The sequence below is a fragment of the Manis javanica genome, chromosome 2 (genome assembly GCF_040802235.1).
Source record: "Manis javanica isolate MJ-LG chromosome 2, MJ_LKY, whole genome shotgun sequence".
Classification (NCBI taxonomy): Eukaryota; Metazoa; Chordata; class Mammalia; order Pholidota; family Manidae; genus Manis; species Manis javanica.
Genome location: NC_133157.1, coordinates 5,994,227 through 6,018,098, shown reverse-complemented (window position 1 = coordinate 6,018,098; position 23,872 = coordinate 5,994,227). Strand labels below are relative to the sequence as shown.

Genomic DNA, 23,872 nt, shown 5'->3' with positions numbered 1-23,872 from the left:
TGGGGTGGGCACAGGACAGTGGTGACCTGGTGGGTTCAGTCCTCGATCCCGCTAGGAGATACCTGTTCCTGCCCAGGCCTTAGAGCTGGCTTGGCTGCCTTGGCCCAGCATGGTCCCCTCTCTGCCCCCAGAGCCAGACAATGAGGCCCACATGCGCAGCGCCTCTCGCCCCTGCAGCCCCGTCCACCACCACGAGGGCCATGCCAAGCTGGCCAGCAGCCCTCCTCGTGTGAGCCCCGTGAGGATGGCGCCGTCCTACATGCTCAGAAAAGGTTCGGAGCATCGGACGGGGAGGGCAGGTCAGCAGGACATTGGCAAATGAAGCTCGGGGGTGGGAGTGGAGATGATGCCTGGGGCTGCCTTTCTGAGTCCAGGCTGGGGGCTGTGTGGCAACCTTGCCATGCAGCGTCTCCGAGTGGGGAGTTGTGAGCAAGGAGCCCCATCCTGCAGACGATGAGGGTGCCCCCCCAGGATGTGAAACACAGACCCCATGATGCTTGCAGCCCAGACCCCATGTCCTGGCCCGGCAGGCCCCAGCACCCACCCCTTGCCCCGGACAGGCCAGTAGGGGTGGGCCTAGTCCGTGCTGTGCCCACAGCCCAGGTGCTGAGTGCCGGCAGCCGGAGGCGGAAGGTGCAGCACTACCGCAGTGTCATCTCAGACATCTTCGACGGCTCCATCCTTAGCCTTGTGCAGTGCCTCACCTGTGACCGGGTGAGTGCCTGGGGTGAGAGGGACATGCCAGCCCTCAGCGGCCCTGCGGTCCTCACTGGGATCCTCACTGGGATCCTCACTGGGCTCCACCTGATGCCTCTGCCTTTCTGCAGGTGGAGGGCCTGGCCGTCAGACTTCCATGTCCAGGGGTTGGGGAGCAGGCCCTCTGCCCTGCAACTGCCATCTGGTAGCTGGAATGTGGGGTGCAGAGCCCTGGAAGGTGGGAACCCAAGCTGACCTCTGACCCCACAGGTGTCCACCACCGTGGAGACGTTCCAGGACTTGTCACTACCCATTCCCGGCAAGGAGGACCTGGCCAAGCTCCACTCGGCCATCTACCAGAATGTGCCAGCCAAGCCGGGTGCCTGCGGGGACAGTTATGCTGCCCAGGGCTGGCTCGCCTTCATTGTGGAGTATATCCGACGGTATGCCCACCTTCCCGCCAGCTGGAGACACAGGACCACCCTGGCCCAGCCCTGCTGTAACTCTCAGCCTGGGCAGGTGACAGAGCTGAAACAGCCAAGCACAAGCCTTTGCAGAGTCTGGGAGGGAGCGGAGGCTGACTGACGTGCGGGGTCAGCTAAGTGGGGTGGACATGTCCCTTGGCCCCTGGGGTTGCTTGGCTTGGGCGGGCCTCTGGATTGTAAGGCAGGTAATGAGAGGGGAGTCACACAGCAGCAGCCAGAAAGGAGGGCGGCAGCCGGAGCACAGCTGGCCCTGTGGGGAGAGCGGGGGGCGGCTTGCTGGAGCCCCACTGTGTGCCACGGTGCCTGCTTTACCTGTCCGAGGCTAGGAACCTGAACTCTTCCGAGAGGCCAGGCCAGCATGACCGGGGCCCCTTTATGTATGTGGAGGCTGAGGCTCAAGGAGAGCGGCCATCACTCTCCCAAGGACGCTGAGCTGCTGCCTGGGGTCCCCAGTGTCCGGTTCCAGAGCTCTGCCCATTCCACCCACCAGGCAAGGCTGCCTCTGGGTCTGAACAGACCTCAGTCCAAAGGCCCCCAAGCCTTCCTATTGCCCAGGCCCTGGCAGCGCCCACCGCCCTTTCTGTCTCCAAAGGTTTGTAGTATCCTGTACCCCCAGCTGGTTTTGGGGGCCAGTCGTCACCCTGGAAGACTGCCTTGCTGCTTTCTTTGCTGCTGATGAGCTGAAGGGTGAGTGGCCTGGGCTGGCTGGGGTGGGGGGCTGCTGGGTCAGCATCCAGTTCCAGGTGTCTGGGGCTCATTGTCCGCGTCCCTCCCCTTCCTGCCAGGCCAGGTGGGACTACGTGTTCCCCCACCACCTTGTAGCTCTAAGGGGCTCACCTGTCTCCCTCCCTCCCTCCTTCCCTCCTTCCCACTCTTCCTTCCTTCCTTCCTTTACCAATTTGGTGAACAAAAATGACACCATACTTTAGCCTTCCATTTCTTTGATTATTGATGAGCTTGAACTGTTTTTGTAAGTGTATTGGCTGTTTGTAGTTCCTATTTTGAAATTCCCCATTCCTGTCCTATTTTTCTGTTGAGTGTTTGGCATCTTATTAACCTTTGGGAAAAGAGCTGTGTCATTTAATGTCCACAGAGTTGTGCATTTTTTAGTTTTCCTCCTATTATTGGTTCCTAGTTTTGTACCATTGTTGTCAGGAAGATACTAGAGATTCCATCCTTCTTAAACTTGCTAAGGCCTCTTGCTTTGGGGCCCAGCATATGATCTCTTCAGGAGAACGTGCCGTGTGTGCTTGGGGAGGATGCGTGTTCTGGTGCTGTGGATGGAATGTCCTGTTGGGGCCATCTGGTCTATAGCATTATTCAGGTCTGCTGTTCCTTTACTAAGGGTGTCTGGACACTGTCCACTGTCGCATGTTGGATATCGAAGGCCTCTACTGTCACCATATTGCTGTGTCTTTCTCCCTTCAGTTGTGTTAACACTGGCTTCAGATATTTAGGGGCTCCAATGTTGGGTGCATGTGTGTTTACAATGGTTGTACCCTGTTGGTGCATTGAACCCTTTATCACTGTGTAGTGACCCTCTGTCTCTAGTACCTGATTCTGACGGAAGTCTGTTTTATCTGGTGTAAGTATAGCCTCTCCTTGGCTCCATTTGTGTGGAGTATCTACTCCCATCCTTAGCTTTCAGCTTTGTGTCCTGAAAGCTAATGTGAGCCCACTGTAGGCAGAACGTGATGGTTTTATTTTCTAGCGTAAATCGTGTGCACTTCTCCCCGTTTCCCATCCCTGCTAGCCTCTGTCTCTTTATTTAGGTGACAACATGTACAGCTGTGAACGGTGTAAAAAGTAAGTATGTGCACTCTGGGGCCTTCTCCCAGCTTCCCATTTCCAACCTCTGCACCTTGTCTGTGTTGCACACACTGTCCTGGGATTCCCTGACCTCACCGAGGTGACCAGGTGGGAGGGTGCCCATCGGCCCCCCTCCCCTGCTTGGCACTCACTGTCTTGCCTGCTCTGCCCCCCAGGCTGCGGAACGGGGTGAAGTACTGCAAGGTCCTGCGCTTGCCTGAGGTGAGTGGAGCTGCCTCCTGCCACCTCTGCCTGCCAGGGCCTCACCTGGCTGCCAGCTCGGGCGTGCAGGGCAAAGGCCACCCCTCCTGACTTGGCCCAGAGGCCTGCTGGGAGGACCTGGCAGCTGGACAGGGTTTACTTTTCATTTTGTCCCTTGGCACCCTGTCTATGGTCTCAGGGTCTTTGTCACTTAGCACATGTCATGAGGCCACCATGAGGCTGGCATAGGGAGTAAGGGGAGGCCCCCGTGCCAGGGTGTCTGGGACGCCCTGAGGAAGTGGCGTCTGAGTGAGCCCTAGGGACGCAGGCTGGAGAGAGAGTGCCTGAAGGAACCATGCGCAGACCCTGAAGCAGGAATGGCTCAGCCAAACCGAGGGAGGCCTGCATGGCCGGAGCAAAGAGGCGCGTGGACCGACATCAGGTGTCAGGCTGGTGCTGAGTGGGTTCGGGGAGCCTTTGTGGAGACGTGTTCTAAAAGTCAGTGCCGACAGAACCGGCTGTCAGTTCTTCGGGTGGTAACGTGACGGCCGGTGACACCTTCCCATACCGCTAGGCAGCCCATCCTGTTAGTGCAGCTTGGCCCACGTCACATCTGCCTTTGTTGCGGGACTTCAGGCGGGCCTGGCTTGGCTCCCGACCCGAGTTCTTGTGTCCAAACGGAGTGAGTGGGCGGGACCGTCAGCCGCCTGGAGCCTGGGGAAGGCTAGCTGCTGAGTTTGTTTCCACCTGGGTGACAAGATCTGCGCAGGTCAAACAGTGGGCTAGTGGTGTCCCCAAGCCCTGCCTTGAGGCCCTTGCAAGGTCACCAGGGGTCATAGGGCCTTGGCCAGCCTGGTAGGACTGGTGTCTCCCCGTTTTCTCCCAGATCCTATGCATTCACCTGAAGCGCTTCCGGCATGAGGTGATGTACTCATTCAAGATCAGCAGCCACGTCTCCTTCCCCCTTGAGGGGCTTGACCTACGCCCCTTCCTTGCCAAGGAGTGCACTTCTCAGATCACTACCTACGACCTCCTCTCAGTCATCTGCCACCACGGCACAGCAGGCAGTGAGTCTGGCCACCCCCTCCCTGAACCTGTCCCCGTCCTTATCGCCATCCTTGTCCCCTAGGGTATCTGTAACCCACCGGCCTCTCCTGTTGCAGGCGGCCACTACATTGCCTACTGCCAAAACGTGATCAATGGGCAGTGGTATGAGTTCGATGACCAGTATGTCACCGAGGTCCACGAAACAGTGGTGCAGAATGCCGAGGCCTATGTCCTCTTCTATAGGTGTGGGCCCGGGGCAGGTTGTCGGGGTGGGCCTGGGGCTGGCTGAAGGGCAGTTGTTCCCCCCACTGCCCAGGTGACCTATGCTCCTGGGCGTCCTGCTCCCTACGGTTCTCCGCTGGGCGGGGGGTGCGTGGATGGTGGAGCTTGGGAGGGTTTTAGGCCTGGGGGAGTGAGGACTCAGGATTTCCAGAAGGGGCCCTCTGGCTACTGTAAGAAAGCGGGAACCCAACCAGTTGAGTCTGGGCCATCTTTGGTGGCCCCTGTGGTGGTTGGGACTCTGGCAGGGGTTGGGGTGAGTTGTGGGGGGAAGGCGAGTGGCTCCAAACGCAGCCCTGGGTGGGGTGCAGCGGTGGGCCTGGGCACGGCCGCGCTGACCCTCCCGCCCCCCCCAGGAAGAGCAGCGAGGAGGCCGTGCGGGAGCGGCAGCAGGTGGTGTCCCTGGCGGCCATGCGGGAGCCCAGCCTGCTGCGCTTCTACGCGTCCCGGGAATGGCTTAACAAGTTCAACACCTTTGCGGAACCGGGGCCCATCACCAACCACACCTTCCTCTGCCCCCACGGAGGTGAGGGTGCCTTTCTGCGCTGGGTGTGCGGGGCAGGTGGGCCGAGCCCCCAGCTCTCCCTCCCCGTGCCTCCTCCACAGGCATCCCGCCCAGTAAGTACCACTACATCGACGACCTGGTGGTGATCCTGCCCCAGAACGTCTGGGAGCACCTCTACAACAGGTAAGGCGCCGGGTCAGCCTCCTGCGGGAGACCTGCCCCTGGCCAGGCCAGACCCGCAGCTGGGCAGGAAAGGAGAGCAGGGTGGGAATGGCGCCGACCCGCACCCCCCTCCCTTGGGCACCGGGGCCACACGGAGCAGGTACAGGGCTTCACTGGGTCCCTGTTGAAAAAGTCACACGTCATTTGTGGGCATCCAGCTGGATCCTTCTAATCACAAGGGACAGAAAACTGGCTCAAGCACAACTGGCTCCTCTCACAGATAGTCCCGGGGGTACTGGCTGCAGGGCAGGGGTGCAGTGTCTCTCCCCTCCACGCCCAGCTCGGTGGCCTTGGTCTTATGCTGCCAGGGGCCCTCCAGGTTCAAGTCCATCGAGACCAAGAGCTTATGTCTCTCCCACTGAGGACCTACTCAGGCCCAGGTCACTCTGCAGCTGGGCAGGTGGGCTATGCCATGGCCGGGAGAGGGGTCAGACAGGTGGGGAAGGCGAGGCCGAGGAGTCTAGCTGCCTGGCCTCTCACTGCCCTTGGCTGTGTCCTGCCCGCCTGCAGATCAGACGCAGGCTCTACCCTGTTGCCATCGGGTGGGTCAGAAGCCCAAGGTCTGCACAAGGACCTTCAGCCTCCCTTTGACATTATCCTTGGTCTGGCCTGATGGGCTTTGGGCCATAACAGTTCCTGCCCAGTAACCCGGAGACGAAGTGAGCATGTTAATCCATCTTTTGGGCACAAAGCAGATATTTTGACACGCCTGGGCTGGGACAGGTGCTCCGCTGGATGCTCCGGTCCCACTGACGCACCGGTACCGCTCTAGTGAGAAAGGTGGATAAGTGAACAGGCTATGCACAGGGCGCCAGGAAAGCTGATGGGTGGGCCAGGGCAGCCTCAGGCAGACGCAGAGGAGCTGGCGGGGTGGAGGGCCCTAATCTCTGTCCAGTGAGTTCCGCTGCCTTCCCCACTGGGCCCTCCCCTAGAGCTGGCTCTCTCTCTCTCTCTCCCCCAACCTCATACGCTGGGTGCAGGTTTGGGGGCGGCCCCGCCGTGAACCATCTGTACGTGTGCTCCATCTGCCAGGTGGAGATTGAGGCGCTGGCCAAGCGCAGGCGGATTGAGATCGACACCTTCATTAAGGTGCACGCAGGTGGAGTGGTGGGGGTACCCGGGCCTCCAGCCTCTGCTAAGGACGCCTGGGGACTAAAGAGCCGCGCACAGTCAGGCTCTGTTCTGAAGGCATGTTCTGGCAGGGGGCAGAGTGGCCAGAGGCCTAGGCAGACAGCCAGGGTCGTCCTGGCAGGGGGGCTGGGTTTGGTGCATTCGCCTCCCTCCGCTTGGGTGCTCGTCAGTGGCGGGTGATAGGGGAATGCTGGACAGGCCTTTGCTGTGGGGCTGTCCTGGGCTTTGAAGAGTGTTTAGCAACATTCCCAGCCTCTGCCCTCTCTGTGCCAGTGACAGCTAAAACTACCTCCAGACATGGGCAGATGTCCCCTGGGGGGGCAGGCTACCCCTAGTGAGAACCACTGGGCTCTACCAACAGACACGAAGAGGTTTATTGAGGGAAAAGAGCAAGTGGCAAGATAGACCCCGTCTGTCCCCATTTAGGAAAGGGACTTGTGCTCGGGAAATAGGCGTGTGTGAGGCCCGAGGCCCCAAGCACACCCTGTCCCTGGTGCCACTCGGAGTCGGGGGTCCATCCACAGTGGCGCGTGGGGAAAGACAGTGAAGGACAGTGTGCTTTGCAGCCACTGAGGAATGACCCGCCAGCGTAGTTTGTGAGTGGGCCAACAGACGTGCTCTTGGCGGGAGGCGGGGGGCGGGGTCTGGCATGTGCCCTGTGACCCTGACCGAGTCAAAAACCAGTTGCTGAACTGAGATTCACAAAAATGGTTCTGGTGGTCGTTTGAGTAGTGAGATTATGGGAAATGTTTATTACCTTTGGACTTGCTGGGGAGGTCTGAATTTCCTGCCTCAAGCATCTATTGTTGTGTAAGGTGGGGGTGCAGGGTGGCAGTGTGTCGGGGTGTTCATGCCGGCCCTTCCTGCTGTTCCCTCTCCCCAACCCTGGCCCCAGCTGAACAAGGCATTCCAGGCCGAGGAGTCACCCGGCGTCATCTACTGCATCAGCATGCAGTGGTTCCGGGAGTGGGAGGCCTTTGTCAAGGGGAAGGACAACGGTGAGTGGGGCAGCGGCCCTGGCTCTCTCCGACCAGGAGGGACTCTGCGCCACGGATATTCTGGGAGGGCCCCAGGAGACAGAGGTGGGGCAGTGCCCGAGTCCCAGCTGGGCGCTCCAGGTCCATGCCTGCCTGGCAGGTTTTTGGTGCCACCCCTTTAGGTGAGGGCCTCCCCGCACAAGCAGAGAACATGGTCCCAGAGCTGGCATCGCTGACGCCACTGTGGACCAGGCTGCCCAGTGCCCCCAAGCCAGGCCTCCTTGCTGCAGCAGGACAGATGCCATGCTGCTCTGGCCTTCCCTCCTGTCTCCTCTCCCCGCTGCCTGGAGGAGGCAGCCCTCCCTCCTGTCGAACCCTTTCTTTAGGGCATTCTATTGCCCTAAATAATGCATTTTAATCGATAGATGGCTTCAGAGTCTTAGGAGGGGACTCAAACCCCATGTCCTCTGAGCCATCATTTCCGAGGTAGAAATTACAGAGCTGCTCCATCACAAGGTAGCTCCCAGATCCCCCCACGGCCTCCAACAAGGAGCAGCAGAGGCCTGAGCACACAGCCAACTTGCCACCCTTGAGCCCCACACTTGGGCTCTCAGACTGGGCTTGGGGCCCAGCAGGGTGGGCAGAGACTGTGGGCTCTGTGCCCTGGACATTTAGTTTTTGGAGTATAAGCACCAGCCAGTACCCAGGAAAGCGGAGGGCCTCCCTGCCATCCAGCCCCTGCTGAGGCTGGGGCCACCTGGTGGAGGCCCTCAGGGTGGCTGTGGCAGAGGACCTGGCTCCGGAGTCGCAGCTGGCCCTGGCTTGGCCTCCTGTCAGCCCTGAGCTCGGCAGCGCCTTCAGCTGCCCGTGTAGCAGTTGTCACCTCACACTGGGGCACACAGGCAGGGTGCTCAGCGAGTGTAGCTGCCATCAGTGACCAGGGCCATGTCTGCCTTCTGCTGGCTTCCCACCCCCCACCCACTAGCATCTGAAACTAGTGCATGAGTCCCAGAAATCCCTCCTGCTGGGTCCAGGGATGCCTCCAGTCCTCTGGCCCTCAGACTTCCATAGATGAGACGCGGCGCCCCCAGCACCTCACTCCGGAGGACTCCACACCACCCTTTGAGCCCAGGGCAGCTTCTCTGGGGTCTCAAATGCTGTGTTCCCACTCTCAAGGAGTCACACCTTGAGAACAGCTTTTATCTGTTGAGGGGTGGGGGCTGGGCCTGGGGTTCTTGCCACTGTGGCAGAGGCCTGGGGGTGCTGAGCCCAAGCCGTGTCTGTTCCAGAGCCCCCCGGGCCCATTGACAACAGCAGGATTGCGCAAGTCAAAGGAAGTGGCCACATCCAGCTGAAGCAAGGTGAGGCTTGCCAGCTCCAGCCTGGCCCCCCAAACCCACCAGACTCCCCTCTGCACCTTACCCCTCATCAGGGTCCTTCAGGGAGTCCCCTTGCTGCCCATCTGAGTCAGACTGCGGTGCCCACCCAAGTCTGGGCCCAGGGCCCAAGCAAGTGGGCTGAGGTACTTGGCCTCCATGTGGGTCCTCCAGGTCCCTCCAGCCCTACCCATGCCCTCTGCTGGCTCCCCTACCTGTCCTTGGGGTGAATTGTACCCCCAGGGAAACAAGGGATGGCACCCAGAGATGTGCCTTCTGTGAACATCTCAGAGAATACTGTTCTACTGGAAAATGCTGAAATTTCCGGGAAACAGTTTTTTGCAGAAGCCTGTGGTTGCCCTTCCTCCCCTTTGGGGCCTGGCCCTCCCAGGGGCCCCCCTGCCAAGACCCTGGTTTCCTCCAGGGAGGGAAGTGGGGGAGGGGGAGAGGGCACCCAGCCCAGCCCGGTGGCTTCTGGGGCCGTGCAGGAGCTGACTACGGACAGATCTCAGAGGAGACCTGGCTCTACCTGAACAACCTTTATGGCGGCGGGCCCGGGATTGCCATCCGGCAGAGTGTGGCCCAGCCCCAGGACCCCGAGAGCTTACACGGGGAGGAGAAAATCGAAGCTGAGACCCGGGCCGTGTGACTTGGTGGGCCGACCTGTAAGTCCCCTTTCCTCTCCAGAGCCCCTCTCCTATCCCTCCAGTGTTGGGAGCGCGTGCCCCTGCACGCACCTTCCACAAGGTGGCTTGGAAGAATACTCATCTGGGCCCCGCTGGGCTGAGTGACTGGCTGTCCCACAGGCCCTGCCCCCGCCCTCCCCGGGGAGTGTATGTTCGTACCCAGAAGGGATGGTGGCTGGTGCTTGAAAAACCAGAAGTGTACAGAGGCAGAAAAGTTGTTTCTGGCTCACAATGAGGAATGCCGCCACTGGAACACAACCGCCTCAGGCTCGTTCTCCGCAACACCCCTCAGGTCTTTGACCTGGCAGTGCCCACCTGTCACTGTTGCTGAGTCCCCCAAACCTGCCCTCTCTCTAGCCTGGGCACAGCTTTAGTCCCTGCAGCTCTCCCTCGGGCTGTGGCCTTGGGACGAGGGTTGGGAAGGAGCTCCTGCTTCCCAGGCATTTCCTGGTACCTGGTCCAGCGCCTGAGACTCACAGGCAGATGGTTTAAGCTGGCGAGTACGGTGCTCAGCGCTTGGGCTGCAAGACCACTGCTGCTGGTCACTGGAGCCAGCTTCTCCTGAGGGCCTGCTTCACCCCTGCACCTCCTAGTGTCCCAGAAAGGCCCCCGAGTCCTGGGCTGCTCTCAGTGGCTCTCCTGCAGACTGCTGACGCCAGACGCTCTTGTGGGTGGGACCCCAGGGGGTGGGCTTCTGCTGGTGGGGTTGTGTCTGGAGGCGGTGGTCCCCTCTCACGCTGTGCTGCTGAGCGGGCCGTGGACTGCCTGTCAGCTGTCCCACCAGGGAACTGGGTGACTAAACAGAAATACCTCGCGTGACTCTCTTTTGCGGCTTATGTGGCTTCCCTGGGGGCTGACACTAGAGAAACCGTTCTTCCCCCTTCTCCCCAACACTGGGGTTGTGCAGAGCCCTGGGGAGTGTGACACTGGGGCAGTTCTCACAAGTGCATCTGCAGGTGTGTCTCCTGAGTGCCGATCAAGCCCACTGCTGGGGCGCCAGGATCCCCAGACTGGCAAGGTGCGGTTTTGCTCCGGGTGGTACCAGAGCCGCTGGACTTGACTACAGCAACTTGCTTACCTCGTCAAGGCCAAAGCGACTGGGGGTGTGGAAGGGGTCCTGGGACCAAACCCCCAAATCCTGTGGCCGTCAGTCTCTGTAGAAGCAGATGTTGGCAGAAATTCCAGCAGGCGGTTCTGGCAGGGTGCCTGAGGCTCTCGCAACATGTCCCTCACATCTGTGATCTCGGGCGGATCCGTGCCTTCCCCACCGAGGCAGCATGTGATCAAAGAACAAGCCACTGCTGGAATTTCTTGACATTTGCCACCGCCTTTTGAAAGTTGTTGCTGCAGCCAGCGACACCCCCATTGCAGAGATGGGTGGCTGCATGCTAACTACTGTCACGTAGAGGTTCTGCTGTGCAGATTGTAATCTCGCCCCATGTCTTCGTGGTCTAGTTTGTGTTCAGAACGTCACAATAAATACATGTGCATTCTCAGAGCCCACACTGTTGTCTCCGCATCCACACAATTAATTCTGTTCCTGGAGGGAAGACAGGCTCACTGCCAGGGGAGGGCCCTGGAGCTGTGGGAATTATTGATTAATGATTCACGTCACAAACGACAGGGGCCTTTGCTTGGCTGTCAGAACCCAGTGAGCATCTGGAGCCACAGGAGCGGAAGAGGCGGCCAGGCTGCTTCACACACCCGTCACGTGCCATTCCTTCCCTGCAGCCGGCCGCAGCCCAGAGGTGGTCTGGGCAGAGGCCAGCACGTGCCACAGGCTGGCCCCCTACTGGCGATGTGCCGCAGACTCGGTGCCTCCACCTGCCGCGAGTAGCCCCGAGCCCGGGTTACCCTCCCCGCCCCAGCCGGGGCCCCACAGCCGGGGCGGCCTGTCCTTGCAGGCGTGGGTACCGCCACCACAGCTCGGTCTGGCCCTCCTTGCTCCCCAACATTCAGTGAGGCTGCTCCCTGAGGTTTTGGTTGGTTTTGTTTTGCTTTTTGGATTTGGGGCGGGGAAGAAAGAATTTGAGGTTTTAATGTATTACTTTAAATGTTTACTTGTGAAATCCCACCCGACATAAGTGTGCAGAAACATGTCCACCATAAAGAATGACACGACGGGTGACAGCCTTCCCGCCGTGGTGTTGCATCCTGGCTTCACAGGGGACCCACCCCAAGGGCTGCATCTCCCGCAGCCCTCACTGCTCTTTATTGGCTTACCACACGTGTGTGTGCACAGCTTTGCTCACATTTGTGCGTTGTATGCGTGGAATTCCATGGTATCTATTTGTGATCAGCTTTTCTTGTTTACCATGGAAGACTAGAGTGGAAAAGTCTGGCCTGGAGGGTTGGCGGTTTCAGCAGCTGGGAGGCATTCATTTATTTTGTGCTGCAGGCAGGTGACAGTAGGCCTTAAGATGTTTCCTTTATATTTGCTCTTGAAATGCCCAGCTTTTAAGTGGCCCCACCAAACTTAGATGCTGGAACCTGAACACAAAACAGGAGCTGTGGTGGTTCACCTCAGAGACGGCACGGATCCTGGAAGTGCTGAGGGGCAGGGGAGGCCACCTCCTGTCTTGCTCCCACATGCTGTCCCCTTGGTCCGGCTCCTTCCCTAGGCTGGGCCTGGGACTTGCTCCAGCAGCACCTTTTAGAGGGGCCAGAAGCACCCCCCACCCCGCCTTGCGGACCGTGGAGTCTGTGGGCCAACTGCTACCTCTGTCTGCTGGCCTTTCCATCTGTCTGTGCTTCCGCTCTTAAACCTGCAGCAGAAAATATATCTGCAAGTTGTGGAAGTGTACCCTCCCACTTCTGTTCTAGTTTGAATTCAGTGCAAACGTCAATTGTCCTGCACGTCTTACACCACCTCATTCTGAGCTCCAGAGACCCTTGGGGAAGTGAGTGGTGTTTCGGAGTCATACCCCCCTCTGGTTCTTTCCCTACAACTTTACCTGCACAGAGAGAAACTTGGCTGCAGCGAAGGAGCAGGGCGCAGGGGAGATTCACGCCTTTAAGAAGAGCCATGAAGAAGAGCGGTCAGCGTTCTGGACAAACAGTGTTCTGGAAAGCTGCCCCGGGGACATGTCAGGGTGCCGTCTCCAGTCCTTCCTTGGACTTGACACCAGTAAGCAGCCCGCGGGGGGTGCTTGGAGAGCTGGAACGGGGGATGGGACCTGAAGGGCTCGGACAGGACCCGGCCTGGCACGGTGGGCCAGTGTGTCCACAGTGTGCATCACTAGGCTCCCGGGTGGGGTGCCACCGGCCCCCGAGGGCCTATGCCCACTGTGCCCCGCTGCCTCCAGGGCTGCATGGAGGAGAATGAGGAAATCCCTGTTTCCTCCCACAGCTTCTGGTCCCTTAGCCCTGAGAACAAAGGCACCCGGGATCCTTCATCAGTTCCTGCTGTACCTCTGTGGTCCCCAGCTAATGGGAGATCTTTTAAATAAATGTCACTGTACCATCTACACAGACAAGTGTTAAAATCAGGGCCCAATGGACACCACTCTGAAGAAACATTTCCTGACATACACCAAGTGACTGCTGAGTGCCAGTTTGCAGCGTTTGCATTTTAATCCTGGGTCGCAGAGGGTGTTAGCAACATGCTTAGTGCCTCCCGGGAGAAAATGCCCCCAGAGGTCAGGCCTCCTCCAAACAAGGTGGGCAGAGCCAGGGCCTGGACTTCCTCCCTGCTCGGGACACAGGGGGGCGCTCGTCCCCTCGGGGCTGGGCTGCTGTCTCTCGCCCACTGCCTCCTGCGAGGCTGCTGCTCTCCTCACGCGGGTCTGAACCGTACATCTTTCACAGCAGCAATTCAAAATGTGATCTCCAGGCTGTCCCACGGATGTCACGATTCCAGAGATCTCTTTTGCTAAAGTAAAAAATGAGGCACACATGACAGCCCGCCTCTGCCCTCTTCCATGTCATTCTCGTCACCATTAGGGCCCCTTACACACTGACTTCTCATCCACTAGGGGTCGCCACCACCTCTGGTGGCCGTGCTGGCAGGCCTGGGCGCGGCCCAGCAGGTGGGGCGGCGCGGGGTGCCGGGAGAGGCCCGGCTGGGCCGGGGCCGCTGATGAGATTCCCAGACCCGCTGCAGGAGCCTGACCTACAGGTGGGCGGCTCCTGGGCTTGAGTTAGGAGTTTCTGTGCCTTACAGAGGCTGCCTCCAAGAGTACACCAGCTCTGCGTAGCCCCACTTGTTTCCAACCCCAAAAGGGCAGAAGTGGGTCACCAGAGGATGCAGGTGTGTGGTGGGTGAGATGCCAACTGCCCCAAACGCTTGAACCACTTAGTTGCATAAAGCTGGAACAAGCTGGGCAGCATTTTAGTGTTTCAGACCCTGAGAGCTCAGTGTGACGCTGGAGAGCTCCCAACTGTGGATTCCATCCTGGGTCAGAAGAATGTGGGCACCGTCACAGTGGCCTGGAACAGGCTTCAAAGCAGAGCTAACATTTGCAAAGTGCCGGGGAGTTCACCAAGTGGATCTCGATGGTCTAGTGTTTGCCAGCAGCCTCCCAAGGCAGTCGTTTCCTCACCCACACCGGGGGAAACTGAGGCCAAGAGGGGTGGAGGCCTGTGCCTCCAGTCAGCAAACCTGGCTCCCAGCAAGTCGGTGCTGGCCGGGCCCTTCAGGGAAAGAAGGTTCTAAGCGAGACTGGCGGAAACATTCCATCTCTCACAGAACCTAGTGACTATTCCCAAAATATGACAAAGCCCACAAAGAACATGCGAGAAACACTCTTCCTAGCTGAATCTTTTGCTGACAACCTAGACCAGAGGGCCTCAGGAGGATAACTGAGTCACTCTGTTCCCTTTACCACACTGTCTCTTGCTGAGAACCCTGACTTCTTAGGTGTCTGGAAGCCACCTCCCCAGGTGCTGATGGCAGCAGCCATCACTGAGGACTTGGTGAAGCTCTTGCTTTAAAGGCCAGTCACATTGTTTGGGGGAGGAGGAAGGGCCGCAGTGGGGTCTGGCTTCTTACTGGTGGCCTCCCCAATGACTCCTCAGCAAGTGAGGGGACACTTGCGTTGGCAAGGGCACCCTGTCTTATTCCATGTAGTTGCTAATATTCTACGCCCTCAACAACTGTTTTCCTAAAACAGCTCTAAAGAGCCTTAGGAAATGCAGGAGTGGGCACAAACCAATTGTAGCTTCCCCTCCCGGCCCCCCACAGCAGAGTCCCTGGAAACCTGGAGTACTGCCAGCTGAATTTGCAGGCAAAGTCAAGTTCCTGGTTCCAGGGAGCATCCCCAAATGCCTGGATGGAATCAGCCTGAATTCTGTATCACCAGTGCCTCTGACAGCTTTCCCTCCAGTGGGTGGCGTGGTCATGAGAGCTAGCGGGGTCACAGGCCCTCCCCGAGTCCACGGTGACGTGAGTTGTCTTGAGTTCACACAGTAAATCACTGAGGTGCACATGCTCCACCCCAGCCCCAGGGGCCCTGGCGGCTTCTGTGACCGGGGCCATCTTTGTGCAACAAAGCAGCCCCGCAATACCGTGCCAGTTATACTTTTATTTAACATTTAGAGGATTAACATATAGTTACAAGGTCAAATAGCCTTCCAATGGAAGCACTTTATTTGGTTTAATTCCATCTCCGGAGACAAACAGGTGATTCCAGAACCTTTACAAGGGTGACGGGCTGTTACAACGCTGGAATGCCTCCAAAGTTTAGAATTAGTGCGACACACACAAACGAAAAAGTCGAAAAGTGCTCAACATCAGGTTAAAGCAGAATTTTGGATCACTTTGTAAAGAAGTTTTTAATGACAGAAGCACAGAAGGCAGAGCCATGATGAAGTATGAAACTAAAATTTCTGGAAAAATACTATCAACATAAGTTTTTCATGTTCAGTAAACTCTCTTCTGTAATTACAGACGTTACCAAAAGGCGTTAGAGGCCTCTGTGCCACCGCTGGCGAGACGAGCTCCGGCTTACCTCGCCCAAGCGTAATGCCCCGAGCCGTAGGCCCCAAGAGGAGCGTGATCAAGACCCCAAGGAAAATCCCATTACAGCCTCCCCCTGCCAAGGAAAAACTAGGTGAGTGACAAGTTCTTCTCTTTCATTTTATTTTTAAGTCATTTTCAGAGTAGCTTCTTTAAATTTAATTAGTAATTCTTAAGACATAACCATAATCTAGCACTGGAGGAGAAGTGACAGGCAGTGGGTACAAAAAGGGGACTGAGAAGCACATGGGAAACCCCACATTTCTACTCTACATGAACTGCCCCAGAGTAATAGATGAATTCACAGTAGAGCTCCCAGAGGAAAGGATAGATCTCAACTATCATGAAATTAATAACTTATTTCCCTTAATAAGCCCAGTGGGCACATATTGCCCTTGCCACAGAGCCACACAGGCTGGCGAAAAAGCAAATCCCCAGGGTGACATTGGAAAGCACTTGTTTCCATTCTTTTTTGGACGCAGGTGGTACGGAAGGAAAAAAAGGTGCAGGGGATCCAAGCAGACACAGCATATTCTAAACTGGGTTTGGCAGACACGAAAAGAACAACTCACTGCAGCTTATACCTTTTTCCCTATGTTGCAAGAAATGAATCCCTACCTAAAACATGACAGATGCAACGCACATGCAGTACTGAGGCTCTGAAATCAGGTGTTAAAAATCCATTTGGCATCCTTGTGGAGGGGAGAGTGGTCAGCCGACTTGGTGAGATGGCGAAGCTTCTGGAGATTTCTGGTCACGCCGCTGATGGAGGCACCCTGTGCGGAGCTGCTGGTACTAACCATGCACCTGCTGGTTTGCAGGCACACAGGCAAGGCCCTGGCTCTCCTCGCCATTTGGCATTGTGGCCTAGGTGTCGTCTGCCGAGCCAGCCCTCTGGAGGACGGGGGCTACAGAAGCCTGCTGCCCTGGCGGCAGCCCTGAGCTGCCCACGGCTGCAGGGGCCCTGGCAGGTGGTTTTCAGAGCCTGGGCCCAGCCTCACTTCTGGGGACAAACGGGTGAGAGAGGGCTCACCTTTCACTGGAAGCCACTTCCTCCTCACCGGCTGACCACAGGCATCTGCAGGCCTGTGGTTTCCAACTGCTGAGCTGCCCCCGGAGGGCAGCGTGCAGTCACCCCAGCTGTGCCGAGAGGAGACTGTCCTCCTGAGCAAAGGCCCAACCCTCAGGACCTGTCGCTTCTGGCCCTTCGGCTCCTGTAAGACTCCCTTGTCTTGGATTCGTACATGTCGAGAACTGCGGATGCCCGAGGTGACCACCTCGTTACCAGAAGCCAAACAAAAGAAGAAAGAGCCCTGCTGTCATCCTTGGGCCTCTGACGGCATTTCCGTTCAGAGAAACTCACAGGCAATGCCTCCCCTTGGCTGTTTCTGCACCAAGTAAGAGAAGCTACGCATGCACTTTCATGAGTGGCCACAGGCTACCTGACCTCAGGTTTTTCTAAAGATCTGGAAGAGGAAGGCAACTTAGCTCAACAAGCGAACTCCATTAATTCCATGGGGCCTGCAGAGCCTGGGATAAAAAGCAGAAGCTGTAGCCACAGGATCACTCGGAGGACCACACGAAGCACAGGATCTTTGGTGATGAAAGAGCTAAAATCCTAAGATGCAAATCTTGGAATTCACAGGAAAGGGAACTTCCACTTCGCAATGAGCTAAAGCAGAGGCAGGCCACTCGTTCAAAAGCACCACGATCTGCAGTTCTCAATCACAGGGGGGACGGCGGGAAGACGGTGGAGTGGCACCCTCTTTGCCCCCGTGAATGGTAGACACAGGCAAGACGGTGGGGCTGGCCTGGGAGCTGGAATTTGACTCCCAGTGCGGACCTTTCCAGACCACTGCAGACCAGACCCCCAACAAAAACATGTGCGTGTGGGCACGTGTACGTGTGGGCATGTGTGCGCGCCCCAGCACCTACCAGACACTCAGGCCATGAAATGTCCCAAGGGCCAATGTTTGGTATGAGGTGAGGATTCATAATCAGAAAAGAACCACTGAATAGTCAATGGACTTGGGAAAAGATGAGTATATTTTCCAATGTGACACCGGAATATTTCAGTGACACTTGGCGCTCGGTCCACTGGGCGTGCACCTGACCCTCCTTGTCCAGATTCTGTTAGTCTCCCATGGAGACCAGTGGCAAAGTTTTCTCAAAAGGCACAGTGTGAACCGTGGATGGGCCAGGACATGCCAGGTGGCCTGAGGGCCAAGGCAGGGGGCCAGGAAGGAGGAAGTGCATGGCTAGCTGCCCTCTGTGCGGGGCGGGGACTGGACGGGGAAAGACCTGCCCCCAGAGAGGCGCCCAGACTGGGCCGTGGCAGGAGCTGGGCTATGGGGGGCATGCTGTGAAAGGAAAGAAAAAGGCGAGCGGCTGCACCGCGTGGGGACATCACTTCAGGTTGAGACTCCGGGGGCCACGCTCCAGCCCAGCCCGGAGCAGTCCGCGCGCCAGGCCTGTGGAGGCAGCAGGCGGAGGGTTCCTCCTGGGGAGGCTCCCCGAGGCTCGGGCTCCTGGAACCACCTTAGGAATCTACAACACAAACAGAAGAGAAAGACAGTTTAGGGAGGAAGGTGCTGGGCGGGCGGGCGTTCCCTCCCACTGCAGAGGGCGCCGCCCTGGGGGGCTGGGCAGGGCAATTTTAGGGAATTGGTTACCGCAGGGTATGTCCCAGATAAGGAACTTTCACGGTTTCCTCCCCCGGCAGCAGCTAGTCTGCCCTCCACGGTTAGAAGCCCGTAGGGAAGGGCAGGAACCCACCCTCAGCTGAGGTTTGAGGGAATGAAAGGGACGGGACCAGCTTCCCAGAATGACGCACGGGCGTAAAGGCCTGATTCTCGTCTCCTACTCCTGGTTCTTCAGCGGTAAAATGTAAAATCCCTGGGGAAAAGGAAACCTCCCCACTCAGTGTTTACTCAGCAATAAACAGTGAAAGTTCTTCATCTGGGGGTGGCGGTTGGGGGGGTAGAAGAGAGACAGGAGAGACAGACTCGGGGGCCCTTGGGGTGCAACAGAGAGGTGGCATCATTTAAAAGGGGGAAAGGGCAGAATTTTAAAAAGCATTTGGCTAGGAGATTGAATCCCCATTACTGAAGACGAAGGAGTTACATACTCATATTACAGAGTCATTTTCTCGGAAGGTGAAAAATCATTTAAAATACACAACACAGAGAAAAATATAACGTTTATTGGAGAGGCAGAACGAAGTTACAGCTAAAAGGTGCTGACAGATTCTTATCTTTTAGGTTAAGAACAGCGAGAAACAGTCACGTTGGCCATATTCGAACAAAACTTACTCAGAACCCAAGTGTCTATAACAAACTGACGCGCGGAACAGCCTTCCGGCTACCCGGCGGTCACAAAAACAAAAAGCTCATTAGGCAGCACAATCACCAATAAAACAAAGAGATAAAAGAGTAAAACGTTAGAACAACGAATTCAAGTAATCCTTTTAGTTTTTAGATTGCAGTATATACAAATATCTTGGGGGGATGGTTATGGACATACTCAACAGACAGCAGTTAAAAAAACAAACCCATAAGGGATGATAGTCACAACCCAGTTGGCCAACCAGCTGGAAGTTACTCTAGTCTAAATATTTTGGCAATTATTAAAAAGTCACATCGTAGACAGCATACCACACACACACGCGCGCACACACACACACACACGCATGCACGCACGCGCGCGCGCACACACTGGCATTATGAAAATAAAACAACTGCTTTGGGTTTGGGGCGGCAGGAAGCAGTCTTCCCGACTGCGATGGGCTTAAGGGGTGAAGCAGGGTGTTTGTGGACCGATTTATAAACAACGTAGGGAAGAAAGGCCTCCACATGTAAGTTATTACGTGTGTCTCTCAAATAAAAGGAGAAAAGTTTATCAAGAAGCTGGGTCTTCTGCTTCTGTTAACAGATAACTGGTGGGGGGAGAAACAAAGTGTATTTTGAGTGGAAATGGGAATGTCTGATTCTTCAGGAATTGTTTCAGTACTTCCTGCACTGACCAGATGGAACTGAAAACTGTACCAACTCTCTCTCCCTCTCGAGTCGCTAGCACATAGATTGACCTGGTCCAGGCACTGAGGCACCAAAGGAATGATCATGAACTTCCCCGCCACACCCTTACGAACCAGCTGCGCTATCTTCTGAATCAAATCTGCAGACCTTTGACGAAAAGATAAAACAAAATACACACACACAAAAAACCCCTTCAGGGAAAGCCATACTTCTCAAGGGAGGCTTTTAACAGACTAGTATTGTGTGGCCCCGTTTTATTTTTCAGGATTTTGCTTGCTTTCCCCAATAGTTCGTAGTCTGGAAATGAGTTCATCATCAGACAGAAAGGTTAGATTTTACTATTTTGGGTCTCCCGTTCACTTGGTTACCTGACTAAACTGTGACCGCCTACTGCTCATTAAAACAAATCCCTGTGGTTTAAGGGTCAGCTGATTTTCCTGCTGCGATGTGTAACAGGAGGACGGAAGTAATTCTGGGGTGGGTCAGGATCGGTGTTATATCAGCAAAGGTGTAATATTGCAACAGAAATGTTTAAAAAGAAAATCAGGCTGACCAATGTCGGCTTCCTGCTTTTGACATTGTATCACAATCATGTCAGATGTAACCATGGGGGAATCTGGATGAAGGGTACATGGGGGCTCTCTGTAGTATCTTTGCAACTGATCGAGAATCTACAACTATTTTAAAATAAAAAACCGTTTAAAAATAAGGCTGTCATAGCTAAAGGTCACTAATTCCACTGGTGGCCCTTGGGGGAAGTAAGGGAACTTTTGGCCAGAATCTGCAGCCAGCACCCCATAACTCTACGGGTCCTGCACCCCTGAAGTGCTGCTTGTCAAATCAGCTTTAAATAGACTTGAACTTGTAAGGGGCAACAATATAGAAGCAAGGAGCTAATTTCATATTTAGTAGGAAACTTACAAAGTAGGAAGGACATGAATAAATAATTTTCAAAGCCAAATAAAAGGATTCTCAACCCAGCACCTTTCTTCTGACCTGTTCATAGCTGGCTCTCTGTGATCACAGAGTAGATTCTCACACTGGGCTTGGTACCCATCTGTCCGTGTTTCGCCGCCTAGCTTGCCCATTGAAGAAGGCAAATCCCCATGTGACCCAGATTCCTGTAGAGATGGCGAAACCCTTGATTTTATTCTGACTATGGTTAATTGTATAAAATAAGCTAGAGATTCTAAAACTAGTTTTCAGTAAATTCACACTTTGGGTCTTAAAGATGCCAGTGAGTTTCTTTTTTAAAGCCCTTTGGAAAGGGACACGCGTGCTGGGGTCTGTGTGGAGAAGCAGCTGCTGCTGCACCAGGTTCTGTTTACAGCCCCACCTGCCACAAACCCTCCTCCGGAACCGTGTGCACTGTTTTTATGTAAGTTTCTCTGACCAGGACTAGTGTATCTGCTCAACTGGGTCACCCGGTGGAGGGGCCAGCGGGAGTCATATCTAAAAATCCACTGGCGAATTGACCAAACTCCTCCAGCTTCCCATTGGCTGCGTGGGATTATATAGTCAAAATAGGATATGCATGATGATCTAACAGTGACCTTGAACGTGTTTAAGGAAAAACAGCTATGTTTGGTATCATTGTAAAAATCTCCTTCTTATTTACTCAAGGAGGAGGAGATTTTATTTACGACTGCCTCCAAAGCAAATGACTAAAATTTAACAAACTAGCATAGTTTAATGTAAAAGTTACAAAATGTAACATTCTAAGATAGTTCAACTTATGGCAGACACCAGATATAAGAAAGAAAATTGAAGTCTTCTGTGATGTGTGTGGACTCTTTTAAGCTCAGAAATCCTGATTACCAGCTAGAAGGCAACTTTTTGGGGTTATCTACAGATGCTGCCAAAAGAATTATTTATCAGATTTCAAGTGAGAGTTGTGAATTGGCAGTTGGCAGCTTTCCACGTAAAATTTCATCAGCAAGTGAAATTGGATTAGTCAGAACTAGCCAAGGACATGCAGGTGTAAGATGCCTAAAAGTCCACTGTGCGGTTATAGGACAACTTCCGTGATTTCCATCCAGTCTTTTGAAGAACTGCCTGTAACAGTCAGTGCTTGTGGGGAGAGAGAACTCCATGTTTTTAAGGTTTTTTTTTTTAAGTTGTATTAAATATAAGTCTTAGCACCTTTGGCATTTTTGTCCAAATAGACTTCGACGTATGAGGTGGGGACATAACCCTCTTCATCCTCGCTTCTCCGAATGCGGGTCCACCCGTCCCCTTTGTCTTCCTCTATGACGTGCAGTGTTTCTCCTTCAACGACTGAAATGGTTCCTTCATTCTGACCTGAAAAAGCAATACCACAGTATCTTACGTTTCTTCTCAAATCCATAGACAGCGAAATGGAGCTTTGCACTGACCCCTGACCCACTGCCCAGAAACCTTCTCCTCCCCCACAGAAGCATCCGGGTCCCCGGGGGCCTTGCGTCTCTCCGAAACCCTTCTCTAACTCGTCCCCCCTCCCAGAACGCCAGGGATCTTCCTGGGGAAACCTGTGGCCCTCCTCTCCGTTCTTCCCCCAGTTCCTATGGCCCCGATCACAACTTGGTCAACAACATCCCAGCTCTGTCTCCCACTCTGGTGCCCGTCCGTCACTAAGGTGCCACTTCTCCTCCTGCCTGAAGCACATGCCCACTGATGTTGCCCTGGCACCTGAAATGCCACAGGGGTGGGCCTGGACACCCTGCTCTGCTCCCCAGCCAGCTCTCCCCTGACTTGCCCATCTCAGCAGCACCTCCATCGTCCCAGGAGAGCAACTCAAGGAATCACCTTGATTTTCTCTCTTCTTTGCTTCCGCCTTCCAATCGGAGCAGTCTGTCGACTGCAGCTTCTCTGTCCCTTCCTTAATTGAGGCCCCAAAGCTCATTTGCTAAGATGACTTCAAAAGACCAGCCACGGCTGCCCACACAGTGTTCCGAAAGGCAAACTGTTAACAGGGGTACTGTGGGGAAAGGGGGGCTTGGAGAGGAGGTAACACTGGGAACATTTAACCTGGTACTTTTCTTTCTTGTTTGTCACAGTGAACATTTAGTCCACTAAAGGTGCTGTAAAGTCTTGTAGTGAAAAAATTTATAAAGCTCATTTGTCCTAGGGCTCCCCAAACATATCTGAGCTCTGCCTGCTGCTTTCACGGCACCCTCATTAGCCCTGAAGGTTCCTGAGTTCAGGAAACACTAGGCCCGTCCGACCACTGTCCCCATGTTCTGGCTGACACATATGATGATAAATGTCTTCAGGCGCAGCTCTGATCACACCAACACCCTGCTCAAACACTTCCATTAGCTTCCTGCATGTTGCCAAGTAAATCTAATTGTTTCTATTACCCAACCCTCCCCCCACATTGGCGTCACCCACCTCCCGTCACCGCCTAAGGCATCTACGCTCCGGGCACCTGAGACCCACGCTCTCCTTGCCTCTCTGTCTGGCAACGTCTACATCTCCGCTACACCGCAGTGGGGAGAATTCTCAAAATTCTTCTAGGGACGCGATCTCACTCTCCCATGAATCCCCATCACTCCGTACCCCTCCTCTGGTAAATCCTGCAAGCTGCCCCCTCTTCTGTGTGTATCTGCTTTCTTTCTCCAAGGGCAGGTGCCTCACCACACTACCTGCATCCCACCCCTTCACGGGTCTCTGCAAGACAGGAGCTCTGAAAGTCCTGGAGGAATGGATGAAGTAGCCACTGTTCCAAGCTACCCGCTGCAGTTAAGTTCACTGGAAGCTGTCATCGTTTGGCCCAAACGGCAAATAAACCACCATCAATCTAATCACCATCACCATCATCAATACTATGAGCAGAGCAACAGAATAATGACAGAAAGATCTAGAAGGCTTCATAAGAAGGGGGGTCTGATCCCAGGAAAATGAAGAGTGACTCGGTTGATGACAAGGGGTGGACTTAGGCTACATGAAGTGTTACCTTCAAATGTGTAGAGGGCTTTGCAAGTGCCTATGGCCGGGAGGGGCTCCTCATCGTCAAACTCGTCGTCAAAGTCCGTGGCCAGCACCTTGACCTCACTCTCTTGACTCTGCTCCTCTGTGTAACTGCCATCCGGGCTGCTCAAGAGAGGAAAACACACAGCAACTATAGCGACTGACTCCGGGGAGGCCTTGGATCCAGCCTCGGCGGCATCCAGGGGCAGCCTGAATCCTCCTGCACGCTGATAGCCACCCCAAGTGGAATCGGAAACTGGCACCACGGGAAAAATTGGTCAACCACCCAACAGGCACCTTCGCTTGTTTCCAGATTCCAGAATCAGAAATACATGCAAAGCAAACCCGGTCCCTTGCCGCGAAGCGCGCGCTGTACAGATGCCGCACAGATACTGTACCTCTCCCGGTCCTGGGCGCAGCTGTTGATGGCCGGGGGGTTCTGGGTGTCGTACATTCCGCTCTGCCGGCGGGCCTGCTCGCCGCGAGCCGGGAGTATGCCTTCCACCTCAGCCAGCCAGGC

The 23,872-nt window shown here is 55.4% G+C and overlaps 2 protein-coding genes across 40 annotated transcripts in view; one reads left to right on the top strand and one right to left on the bottom strand.

The window, feature by feature from the left end:
• Positions 1-12,601, top strand: part of USP20 (ubiquitin specific peptidase 20) — a 38,116-nt gene extending 25,515 nt beyond the window's left edge. For 7 of the 16 annotated variants that reach the window (XM_037007950.2, XM_017656583.3, XM_037007951.2 and 4 more), the window contains 14 exons: positions 132-272; positions 599-714; positions 967-1,139; positions 1,774-1,868; positions 2,954-2,987; positions 3,167-3,212; positions 4,078-4,258; positions 4,355-4,481; positions 4,874-5,043; positions 5,124-5,205; positions 6,225-6,333; positions 7,271-7,373; positions 8,642-8,713; positions 9,217-10,917. In XM_037007950.2, coding sequence (XP_036863845.1) covers positions 132-272; positions 599-714; positions 967-1,139; positions 1,774-1,868; positions 2,954-2,987; positions 3,167-3,212; positions 4,078-4,258; positions 4,355-4,481; positions 4,874-5,043; positions 5,124-5,205; positions 6,225-6,333; positions 7,271-7,373; positions 8,642-8,713; positions 9,217-9,377 — 1,610 coding nt within the window. In that variant the 3' untranslated portion in view covers positions 9,378-10,917. Of the gene's footprint in view, positions 1-131; positions 273-598; positions 715-966; positions 1,140-1,773; positions 1,869-2,953; positions 2,988-3,166; positions 3,213-4,077; positions 4,259-4,354; positions 4,482-4,873; positions 5,206-6,224; positions 6,334-6,801; positions 6,972-7,270; positions 7,374-8,641; positions 8,720-9,216; positions 10,918-12,376 lie in introns of those variants that run through there. The other 9 variants (XM_037007947.2, XM_037007946.2, XM_037007945.2 and 6 more) reach the window with 9 other exon arrangements.
• A 2,315-nt stretch (positions 12,602-14,916) lies between these two features.
• Positions 14,917-23,872, bottom strand: part of FNBP1 (formin binding protein 1) — a 122,539-nt gene continuing 113,583 nt past the window's right edge. For 14 of the 24 annotated variants that reach the window (XM_073222899.1, XM_073222860.1, XM_037007941.2 and 11 more), the window contains 3 exons: positions 23,751-23,872; positions 23,339-23,478; positions 18,553-21,705 (listed from right to left, as the gene is read on the bottom strand). In XM_073222899.1, the coding sequence (XP_073079000.1) occupies positions 21,527-21,705; positions 23,339-23,478; positions 23,751-23,872 (441 nt within the window). In that variant the 3' untranslated portion in view covers positions 18,553-21,526. Of the gene's footprint in view, positions 17,918-18,552; positions 21,706-23,338; positions 23,479-23,750 lie in introns of those variants that run through there. The other 10 variants (XM_037007921.2, XM_017656590.3, XM_037007927.2 and 7 more) reach the window with 2 other exon arrangements.